The sequence below is a fragment of the Pelobates fuscus genome, chromosome 5 (genome assembly GCF_036172605.1).
Source record: "Pelobates fuscus isolate aPelFus1 chromosome 5, aPelFus1.pri, whole genome shotgun sequence".
NCBI classification, from domain to species: Eukaryota; Metazoa; Chordata; class Amphibia; order Anura; family Pelobatidae; genus Pelobates; species Pelobates fuscus.
In genome coordinates, this window is record NC_086321.1 from 261,406,945 (window position 1) to 261,419,470 (window position 12,526).

The 12,526-nt window shown below is 40.5% G+C and overlaps 1 protein-coding gene across 1 annotated transcript in view; it reads right to left on the reverse strand.

Annotated features, from left to right (window-relative positions):
* Positions 1 to 12,526, reverse strand: part of MUSK (muscle associated receptor tyrosine kinase) — a 200,114-nt gene that overhangs the window by 44,892 nt on the left and 142,696 nt on the right. The window contains exons 8-9 of the mRNA XM_063455267.1: positions 12,514 to 12,520; positions 11,006 to 11,269 (exon numbers count right to left, since the gene is read on the reverse strand). Coding sequence (XP_063311337.1) covers positions 11,006 to 11,269; positions 12,514 to 12,520 — 271 coding nt within the window. The remainder of the gene's footprint in view (positions 1 to 11,005; positions 11,270 to 12,513; positions 12,521 to 12,526) is intronic.

The following is a 12,526-nucleotide window of genomic DNA, read 5'->3' on the forward strand; positions in this document are numbered from 1 at the left end:
AATATGGCCATGGTGTCAGGCAGTTCAGACCTGCTATCGTCTGTGGGTTTCTTTGTCTAACATGCATCGTTAACTGCTCAACTGAACCCCAATGTTACATTTGCTTGGTAGCGGACTCATCGGCAACCCAGGATATGCTGTGGCTGTATGTTCTGACTGTTACAGAGTATGCTAACTAGCTTGTTCCACTTAAAATACGCTTCAATGAATGTGGTTCTTTAGTGGATCAGCACAAATAACACTTATTATATTCAAAGACCTCAAAAAGAGACAAGGCAACATGTTTCTTGTTGGCAACTTGTTGACTCACTTTATTTTGGAGCTCCAAGCTTATCTTAAAGACCACATCACTCAAAGGAAATGTTACAATTATTTACACCAATCAGAATACAAACTGTAAAGGGGTTATCAGACACACACACACAGGGCCATAAATTATGCTTACTTGTCAATACCCATGTGGGATGGGAGACCCGAGCCCTGAATGAGGGATGTTAAATAGGTTGAGCTAATTATCCCCAAGGGCCCTTTGACTTTATCACTCGACACAATAACCTTGGATGCTCCAATGGAAAGACTAGTTCTCCCCCCCACTATGTTAATAAACACTTCAAACATAGGTTATGTATACACCTGTTGAATTGCCCTAATTCTCTGGATCTTTCTTAGGGCATGTAATGCAGATTATAACTAATATACCAAAGTAACACATGTTACATAGACCATTTTGTTACAGTTAATGATGTAATCATTCATTTTGACTATTGACATCCCTATGCACTCCAGTAGCACTTGCAGGTGGTGCTGGGAGTCTGTAGCAGCCATCTAGTGTCATCAGTTTGGCTTGTTTGGCTGAGAATAATTGGGTCAGGAGCCTCCGGATTAGGTGAGGTATTTCCGCCGTGGTAATTGTGTCAGGTATTCTTCCACCGCCTCCAGTCTTCTGCTGCGGCCATGCAGTGTTGTATCTTTGCTTGCTCGCACCTCAGCGCGGAGAGTTCCCGTTCCAGTGCTGTGAGTCTTGTCTCGTGGCCTGCCATAGTCACCTCTGTGTTATGGAGGCGGGCCGAGACACCTCTGATTTCATCCCTGAATGTAGAGATGTCAGTAGCTATGTTGCGGCGTAGTTCATCCAGGAGGGCCTTTAGAGTGTTTTCTGTCACTGGCGCCCCCGGTTGTCAGTCAGAAAGTTTGTCAGCCCGTTTACTTCGTGCCGGTGATTCCAGATCTCTCAGATCGGTGAGGGAAGTTTCACTGGATGAGCATGATGGCCCATCCGTGAGAGGTGCCATGTCAGGCCTCATGGAGCTCTGGGGCCTCCAAAGGAGATCGCCGATATCGGCGGTCATCAAGGGCTTATCTGCCTGGTATTGTTTCGATTTGCGCCCCATCGTAGCTGCAAGCTTTAGCCCGTCTTTGGGTAGGATTTTCAGGTCTTAATCAGGTTTTTTGCCTCTTTTGGTTTTCTGTGTAGCCGGAGCTCCCGCAGGATGCGTCCATTCAGTTAGGCAGCTGGCTCCGCCCCCCCTTGCCTACTTTTATATTACAAACACTTAAATGAACATCCTATTTGCATTTTTTACATTTTACATAATTTAAGCTGTTAGCTCATTTGAGGACTCTCAATGCCTTTCTCATCATACCACTTTCCCATTTTCTAAACTTGTTTTGTTGCAATTACTTGTATATATTATTTACCATTTGTAGGGTGATACAGAATACGTTGGATCTTTACAAATAATAACAGTAATAATAACAAACAAGCTCATGAAAGCAGTTTTACATTCTCTATACTCCCATTTTCCTATTTTCTTCCAGGTTATACAACCTCTACATGATTTACAAGGAATATCAAGCTTTTTTCTTCCGATTAGTTTCAAACACGTTTCACTCTCAGATATCTGTCATTTGTTTTTAAGTGACAATTTAGGAAACAGATCCAACTCCTATACACCCGGCTAATCTAGTGCAGAACAAACTGCACATTTAATAATTATTACCACCCACGGGTGACATTTATCACACCCGGGACAAACTAAACAAACAAGAATAACTGAATGCTCAGTTTATCATACTGGAGGCGAGAATACGCTGTTGCAAGAAAGATTTGCTGATAAGGTATGCCTTCTCTGCAGGCTGCCAGCTAACCCCCCTGGTAAGGAGACTAGGGTGAGATACCAACTGCAGGTGACATTGCAAGTCCCAGTAAGTACTGCCAAGTACTAAAAGTCCTGTCTTAACCACATAATGATAGTTATATTATATTATATTAATTACACATACATTTTATTTTTTTGGACAAGCTTTGGAAATGATTTAATATTTTTGGATAAACCTTTAAATTATTATTTTTTTCAAATATATATATTCGCAAAGTTTAAATATTCTTCAAATTATTTTATTACAAATAAAAAAAATATCCAAAAATATTAAATCATTTAAAAGAAAATTTCCAAAAATATTAAATTGAAACCTTAATGTACAGCTTTGAAGAATCTTTAACACAGATTTTCATTTTCCAGAATATTGCTTGATTTAGTAGCATTAAAACAAGTAACTATGTGACTTTTTACTTCAATTTTTACTTTTGACCTGTGCTGGATGTTTTACAGAATATGACATTATTTAAGAAAATACCTTCTAATCCTATTCTCTCTATAAAATATTATGCTCTATAAAATATTATGAAAATTTGAAATCTTTTTTTTTTTTCTGACTTTGCAAAATGTAGATCCAAACAGGAAATTGTTTAGAAAAAGAAAATGTGCTCTCAATAAAAATATATTGCTGCTCTCTACAGCAAATGCAAAGTTTCCTCACGCTCTACTAAGGTCATACTGACATTCACCAAAATCCCCCATGAGGTGAAGTACAGTCCTAAAGTAAGAAAAGAATGTTGTTGACTTGATATAGGGGACTCATAACCAGAACACAAGTAAAATTAAATGTGAGACATAGCACAGCTGGAATAAAGATCAATTCTAAAGGAATATGCCAATGTTTACACAAGTGTATAATGTAACTTAGAGCTGTATTTTTCCAGATACACATTTAATGAGCTGAAGTAAAATAGTAATTGCACTGGCCTTGGTTAAGTAAATGCTGTATAATGTATTGAGTCTAAATGGAATAAATCTTAAACGTAAGGTTATCTGTGTAAGGTTATTGCCTGGCATGTATTGTGTACTCTATCGTAGTCCAAGAATTCTGAATTTATGGCTTAGTATTCATTTATCTGCCTCCGAATCAATTTTTCTGTTCCATTGCATATACTCCAAAAGGGAGTGAGGTTTATAAAAGGACTACACTATGAAAACCAATGGAGGGCTCCTGTAATTTTGATGATTTTGGTGTTGTTATAACTTTTGAACTTTTAATTACTTTTCTACTAATGTGTTTAGTAGTTAAAGGGACACTATAGACACCAGAACAACTACAGCTTAATGTAGTGATTGTGGTGACTATAGCCTGTCTCTGTTGGCTTTTCAATGAAAATGCTGCCTTTTCAGAGAAAAAAGGAAGTGTTTTTTTTGGTGCCTAGGGACATCTCTAGTGGCAGTCACTCAGACGGACACCAGAAGTGCTTCCTGTGTCAGTGACAGTGTGCAGCACTGGCATTATGTTTCTCCACGCTCTGCAAGGTGGCGCTGCATGTTCCCCATAGAGATGCACATGCACAATAGTTTCCCAATGTTTTCCTTTGATGATATCAGCCATGGAGGTGGTGCGAGGCGGGTCCAGCTTCTGCAAAACCTGTACAGCATGAGAGAAAAGATAAGTAAAATCACCTTTTCACTGCTCTGACAGGGGTGCCAGGGACCTAAATAGGCACACAGGAACTATAGTGTCAGGAATATATGTTTGTATTCCTTACAATATAGTATTCCTTTAAATGCAGAAGTTAGATGCAGTAATATAGGTTTTATTGCATTTAGATTGCAATTTAGGATTGTGTTAACACGACTTGAAACTATGCATTCCAAGCATTTTACATCCCTCTCTAACTGTCTCACTGACAAATAAATGGGATGGGAGGCATATGGTTATTTACTTACTCATAATTTAAACACAACTATTCATCACACATAGCATGGGGATAACATGAATTGCGTTTAATTATTGAGGGCCATGAAAATCCCAATGTGTTTTAAAATATATGTTTTGATTGTAATATTATTTTAAAGAAATGAATGACCCAGTTTGTGGACTCTCTTGGCAACCATTTACATTCCTTGGGATTCTGCTACCATTTGTATGCATATATATCTCTCCTCTCCTGATGTCTCCCTACTCTCCTACAACGTGTCAACACTTGCCTTTTTTCCATCTCTGCTTTGACGCCCTCCTTCTTTTTGAAGCTCCGTATCGCTAAAACTAAGCTTTTTATTTTCCTCATTATAATACTGATCCTCTTCTTTCACTATCCCTGCAAGTTGATAATACCTGCATCAGTCCATCCTTGCAAGCTCACTGTCTTGGTGTTATCTTTGATCCTCGTCTCACCTCATGTCCAGTCTGCGTCCACATCCCGCCAATTCCACTGTAAAAACATTACTTGCATCCGCACCTTACTTATGCAAGATGCTGCTAAGGAGCCTGTTCATGCTCTACTAATTTCTTGCATTGGTCACTGTAATTCTCTCCTAATTTGTCTCCCAAGAAGCCATACTGCCTTGCTATAGTTTGTAATGAATGCTGCTGCCAGGCTAATATTTCTTTCCTGTTGCTCCTCTCACACCTCGCCCCTCTGTCAATTCTTACATTGGCTTCCTGTATCCTGTAGGAGTCAATTCAAAATACTAACTATTATCTATAAAGCAGTATAGCTTCCACCAGATCACCCGTGGAATAAAAAATAAACCTAACTTTGGATACTTGCTTCCCTCAAGTTACCTCCCAAATTGGTAACTATATATGGAATATTATGTAGTACATATAGAATAGGGATCCAGCTTGTATCACTAAAACACAAATAAAAAATACAACATAGCGTAATATTGTTGCAGCCTTATTAATTGCCCAATGGTTCAAGGTTACACTCACAGATTTGTTGTATATAATGAGCCTTCAGGTTGCCACCCTTGTGGATAAGGGGGTATATCCTGCTGTTTGTAGTACCGCCAATCTTCTTGGTCTCCAGATTGGCGTTGCTACAAACAGCAGGATATACCCCCCTATTCACAGGGGTGGCAACCTGAAGGCTCAGTATATACAACAAATCTGTGAGTGTAACCTTGAACCATTGGGCAATCAATAAGGCTGCAACAATAGTACGCTATGTTGTATTTTTTATTTGTGTTTTAGTGATACAAGCTGGATCCCTATTCTATATGTACTACATATTATCTATAAAGCTCTAAACAACTCTAGCCCCTGTTAGATTTCTTCACTAGCTTGTTGTTATGCCCCTTCTCGGTCTATCTGCTCTGCCGGTGACCTTCTCCTGTCTGCTGCTCGCACCCTTACTACTAACTCGGGCTTGCAAGACTTCTCGCAGGCAGCTGCTTTCCATGGATAGCCTGCTTGCCCCATCAGACTCTTCCCTAGTCTTCAAATATTTAAGAAGTCTCTCAAAACCCACCTCTTCAGAAAAGCTCATGGCCTCCCAGAGTAACTTCTATTTCACCAATCTGTCTCTTGCTCTCTCTTAAAAGGCAGCACTCCTCTGTCACCTTCCAGTTCTGCTACGTTCCCACCTTGTTGCTTTGTTGCAATACTCTTCAATGCCTTTCCTATTGTGTTTTTATACCCTACCTCCTCGCAGGGCCGGCGCTTCCTATAAGGCGAACTAGGCAGCCGCCTAGGGCGCCATATAGGAGGGGGCACCCTGCGCCCCCATTGCCGGCCCTTTAAATGTTTCAGCCACCTGAGCACTCTATAGTGAGCGCTCAGGCGACTGCCACACTGCCTCACCTCCCCTGTAGCATGGCCGAGCTCCTCTCTGGTCCGCGACCCGGCCGGACTGAAAGGAAGTGCACACTAATTGTGCACTTCCTGCACTGAGTGTGCACTTCCTGTCAGTCCGGCCGGGTACAGGAAACACAAGCTCCTGTACAGCGGACCGGAGAGGAGCTCGGCCACGCTACAGGGGAGGTGAGGTTAGGAGGAGAACTGGGGAGGGGGAGGGTAAGGAGAACTGGGGGAGGGGAGGAGGGGTAAGAAGAACTGGGGGGGTAAGAAGAACGAGGGGAGGGGGTAAGAAGAAGAGGGAGGGGGAGTAAGAAGAGGGGTGGGGGGAGTAAGAAGAAGGGTGGGGGGAGTAAGAAGAAAGGGGGATGGGGAGTAAGAAGAAGACAAGTGGAGGGGGGAGTAAGAAGAAGAGGGGAGGGGGGAGTAAGAAGAAAGAGGGGAGGGGGAGTAAGAAGAAGACAAGTGGAGGGGGGAGTAAGAAGAAGAGGGGTGGGGGGAGTAAGAAGAAGAGGGGAGGGGGGAGTAAGAAGAAGAGGGGAGGGGGAGTAAGAAGAAAGGGGGGGAGTAAGAAGAAAGGGGGAGGGGGAGTAAGAAGAAGACAAGTGGAGGGGGGAATAAGAATAAGAGGGGAGGGGGGAGTAAGAAGAAAGAGGGGAGGGGGAGTAAGAAGAAGACAAGTGGAGGGGGGAGTAAGAAGAAGAGCGGAGGGGGGTAAGAAGAAAGGGGGGAGTAAGAAGAAAGTGGGGGAGTAAGAAAAAAGGGGGAGGGGGAGTAAGAAGAAGACAAGTGGAGGGGGGAATAAGAAGAAGAGGGGAGGGGGGGTATGAAGAAAGAGGGGAGGGGGAGTAAGAAGAAGGCAAGTAGAGGGGGGAGTAAGAAGAAGAGGGGAGGGGGGAATAAGAAGAAAGGGGGAGGGGGAGTATGAAGAAAGGGGGGTAAGAAGAAGAGGGGAGGGGGGAGTAAGAAGAACACGTGGGGGGAGTAAGAAGAACACGTGGGGGGAGTAAGAAGAACACAGGTAGGGGGGTGAGGAGAGGGGGAGGTGAGAAGAACACAGGGAGGGGGAGTGAGAAGAACACAGAGGGGGGTGAGGAGAGGGGGAGGTGAGAAGAACACAGGGAGGGGGGAGTGAGAAGAACACAGGGAGAGAGGGGTGAGGAGAAGGGGAGGTGAGGAGAACACGGGGGGAGGTGAGAAGACACGGGGGCAGGTGAGAAGAACACAGGAGAGGGAGTGAGGAGAAGTGGAGATGAGGAGAAGAGGAGGTGAGGAAAACACAGGGAGGGTGGGTGGGTGTGAAAAGAGACCCCCAGGGGAGGGTGGGGGGAGAGGAGAGACCACCAAGGGGCAGGGGAGAGCTCTAAGGGACAGAAGGGAGAGCTCTTTCACACTACACGCACACACACAATGCATCCCTATACATACACAAAAACACACAATGCATCCCTTACACACACATGCAAACACACACACACACACTGCTTCTCTTACATACACACAGAAACAATGCATTTCTTACACACACTCAATGCACACACTTACAGACACACACCTTGCATTCCTTATGCATACAAACACAGATTCAAACAATGGATCCCTTACAGACAACCACAAACACACACTGCTTCCACTACACACAAACACACTGCATCACCTACACAAACTGGTATGCCTATACACTACATTCCATAAGCACACACATTAGATCCTCTACAATAACACATAACACATGCCCTACACACTACACTCCCTGTGAGAGAATTTAATGGGTGGAACATATAGGTGGACTTATGGGTGGGCCTTATGGGCATACTCACCGTCAGGCCCTGGGGCCCAGACCTTGAGCTGTGTAAGGGGCCTCAAAAAATGGAGCTGCTTCCTGTTCTCCCAGAACATTGAATTTTGTGACCGCAGTTACAAACAGCCTCCAGAGATCCAGTTCTACACCAGACCAGTGGAGCCAGACTGCAGCTAGAGCCCATCACCATCTTCATCTGGTTGTAAGTAGGCAATCTAGTATATTATTAGTGACACGAATCTCTAATTATCCTCACATTAAAGGGACACTTTAGTCCTCAGAACCACTGCAGCTTAATTAAGTGGTTCCAGTGTCTGTAGCCTGTCCCTGCAGGCTTTTTAATGTAAACACAGTGTGTGGCACTGGCGTTAGTTCATACGGCAGATCATATGGGTGGGGCATTGTGATGTCACTGGGGGGGCGGCAAATTTTTCTTTTGCCTAGGGCGGCAAAAATCCTTGCACCGGCTCTGCCTCCTCTAGATTGTGAGCTCATTTGAGCAGGGTACTCATCAACCTATTGTTCCTGTAACATTTTGTAATTGTAATTTGTTATTAAATGTCCACCTTAATAATATTGTAAAGTGCTGCATAGTAAGTTTGGTATAAATAATAATAATAATAATAATAATAATAATAAAACACAAACAAAATTTTCACTGTGCATGCAACATGTTGTACTATGACAATGCAAGGCAATGAATCCAAAATGAATTTTAACAATAAGCCTTACAAACCAAATGCATATTGTCGATTCATTTTGCAAAAATAAATCTGAGCTTCTTTTATTTAAATTATCCACTTCAGTTAAAGCTTTGTCTGTTTGTACATCCATGCATAAATCCATCCATCCATTCATTCAGCAAAATTTGCCTGTCAGTTACCTTTAATTACAAGCACATCACCATACACGCACACCATGAAATGAAAGACAGCACCTTATTATTGTTGTTAGTTTCTAAAACACATTACGAGCACTCAGAATGTCCATGTTCCCCAAACCATGCTGATATCATTGCTCATTTACCAACTAGGTGAGTGGTCTGTGGAAACCTGCCCACTGCACAATTGACGGACATCAACACCTCATTTCATGAAGGTCAAACAGCAGCTGTCAGCATTAAAATATAGAAGCTATAACTATCATATTAGTTCTAAGGATTCTTGTTTTGGCTTCTCACAATATTTTAAATAGTTCTGTTAATGCTTTACAGACGTTTCAGCATCAGCAAGGAGAATGTACTGTCTAAGGAAAGCTTAGGTAACAGAACATTTATTTGGCCCAATGGCCAAGATTTAAATTTCAAGTCTTCTTCAAGACCATTATTTTAACCCCTAATAATTGTAACATGCGACTCTATGCATTTTGACAACCATAGCCGGAACTGCCAACTGTGATCATTCCAAAACAAGAGGACTCAGGGATAGCCCAGAACATCCTATTCATAAATGATTTAGATGGCCACCAACTGCTAATATTAGTTATCAATGCAGATCTAACAAAGGATACCATCTTGTATCTGTAAATCAAATTTGCTTAATATTAAAGTGGGTGCTAAACACCAAAAATGAGAATTTCCCAAAGATAAAATCTTTATGAAATACTTACATTGACTGTGTTGGAATTTTACTAAAATAGCATTACTCTACTTACATATACAATAACATATTTGGATATTTAGTCATCATGTACCATATATCTCTAGTCATCTTTGTCTTTCCTTTCAATACTTCTTAGCATGACATTTTACTCTGTCCTCTGCATAACCTCTCTTAGCCTCGATGTTTTAAAATCTCCATTGGCAAATCCGCTAACCCTAAAATCCTTAAGTTCCGCTCATCTGCTATTTCTGGTGTTATTGCTTTTATACCCTTAATGGCGCCAACAATCCCATCCGTACCCAGCTATGAAGACTTCAAATGTATGATGCAGTGGAATACCCTATGATCATCTCTTATAACCTTGTTTCTATCGCTAACATATTTTTAACTCTTTAATTAACATTGACTAACTTTTTATCCTACGGTTTCATTTTAAAGTACATAGCACACCTAACAAACAATGTGCTAGCTGTCCTAATCTGCTAATGGCAAGCTCTATTCGCACCCACAGAGAAAACAGCATGCAAAAACCATGCTCTCACCATAATCACACTTTGTGGTAATAACAATTTCAAACTTGCCACACAAAACATATCAATTACCACAAAATATCTAATTTTGTGCTCTACAAATTAATGTTTTCTTTCTGCAGTTCAGCCCTCTCTTTTGAAAGGAAAATATCCTCTTCTTTCTCGCCTCATAATCACAAGACGCTCCTTGATACTTTCAATGCACTATTTATGTGTGTGTTTTAACTCTCTTCTCCTCTATCTTTCAACTCTGTTAATGTAATAATTAGTGAACTGGATTGTCATTATCCTATCTTGTCCTATCTGACTACATTGTTCTACCTTCAACTTATTTTCTCAATAATTACCCGTTTTAATATGGTTGGATAAAATTGTCAAATCACTGAATATTTTTTTGATACATTTTTCAAATAATTATATATTGTGAAAATATCCTGATTTATTTATTACTTTACAATATTTAGATTTTTTTTTGCTATATTGATATAAACATATTTTTTGGTATTTTATATTTTAAAAAAAGAATTTTAAAAATGTATCCAAAATATGAAGGAATTTGAAAAAAATATTAAATCGAGGCCTTAGTAGTTTATTTTTTCCCACTTCTGACTTCGTTCCCAAACATGTGTCCACATAATGCCACACCCTAACAACTTAGAATCTTCCCTGAACCTTTATTCCATTCGTAGAATTACTATAAATATTGATTATCTCAGCCAACCCAATGCTTTACAATAGGAAATCATTGGGTGTCAATTGCGCATGTGCAGCAAAATGTAGCACTGTGCCAATTAGCATCTTCTCATAGAGGTGCATTGAATCAATACAATGGAGAGCATTCACCATCTCAATGCAGAGAGTGGAGCTGTTGAACATAGATCCTGCACACAATGCAGGACTGAAATAGGAAGCACCTCTAGCAGCTGTCTCAGTGATGGCACCTAGAGGTGGTAGTAGGCAGTAATGCACACACTACTTTTTCTCTGAAAAGTTTGCATGGACAGGCTATACACACCAGAACGATTACATTTAACTAGAAGTGGTTCTAGTGACTATAGTGTCCCTTAAAGATTATTTCATAAATATATGCAGCGCCTGTTAATCCAGTGTTATTAAAATCAAATGTTTCAAACTTTTCAATATGTTAGAAATAAAATACTAATTACCTGCATATTAGTTTGGGAGTTGGCCCTTCTCCAGTTGGGTTGCATTCTTGAAAAAAGGAATTACACAGGAGAGCTTCTGCAGCAGGTCGACAGAGAGAGCTAACTGATTTCAGCTCAGACCAGGCCATTTCGGCAAGCTTCTCTTGGCTTTCTTCTGGGTCAGTATTGGAAGAATTGAAGAACACCAATAAATCCTTAGAGAGTATGGTATTACAGGTATCACCTCTATATGTACTACAGTACCCGATTTCACCTTTGTACAGTCTGAAACAAACAAAAAATAACAGAGGAGTGGCTCACAAAGAATGTGTATTCATCTACCTAGTTCTCTACAATAGCATAGCTAGCCAAAATTAAAACAAATAATAATAAGGTATCCCTTATTCTGCCTTTACAAACATTATCATGTCATTGAGAGGCCAATTACGCTGCCATATTGTTAGCTGGCCAAAGCCTCTCTAGCTACTTGTGAGGGCCTCACCTGTCAGAGAGGCCCATAAGGAATGGAATGTGCAAGCAGACACCTGCATTCAAATATCAGCATTTTACACAAATACACAAGCATTCTCTGTCAATGCTCCTACTGATTCCCTACACATGCGGTCACAGGACGGTTATTACAGACCATCCTGAAGCACTATTATTGTCGTGAGTTCACAAAATGACTCCCGAAGCATGCCGTCACATGACCACTATCACCTGGCTTCCCAGAAACACCCCTGTGGGTGTAAACTACTAGCAAATTTGGTCACATGACCACTACTGCAGAGCCTAATATAAAAACCCCTAACCGCAAAACCCCCTTAATATCTCCTACAAAGAAAGGAATATCTCCACCTAAGGAAGGAGATGTATACCACCTCTGACTAACTCTAATATACAGCCATTTCATATTATATTCTTTATATATACAACCTCCCATTATTAAAATGTGCATAGGGATGTGGGAATGTGTGCAGGTAACTTTTGTTTTGTTTTGTTTTAATTGTGTATTACGCCTGAATGTAAGAACATGTGAATTCTATAAAACACTTATAAATACAGTAAGCTTTTTAGTGACTTAAAGTAATTTAACTTTCTGAATGGGATGAACGAGGTTTCTATGGGGTAAGACAAAGGAAAGGTGTTGATGTAAAGGCTGGGTGTTAGCAAGATAATCTGCATATATATATATATATATATATATAACTATTATATTATATATATATAACTATTGGCAGTTTTGAACTAACATAAAAAGTTTAACATTAAAACTCAGCAAAATATCAGTTAACAAAATTCTATTAAAATCAATTTTCCATTTAAAAGTTTAATTCATTGCGTTTGACATTCTTTCCTCTGTGGGCTATCTGTTAATACTCATTAATGGTTTACTAGGAGTGATATAAACAACAAGATTTGTTTTTTTACAAATTAATACAATTAAATTTTAAACGTGTTCCAAGTGGTTTCTACAATGATGAAAACAAGCAAAACATTTGCAGATGCTGAAATTCAAAGTGTCTTACCTCCATTCTTTAT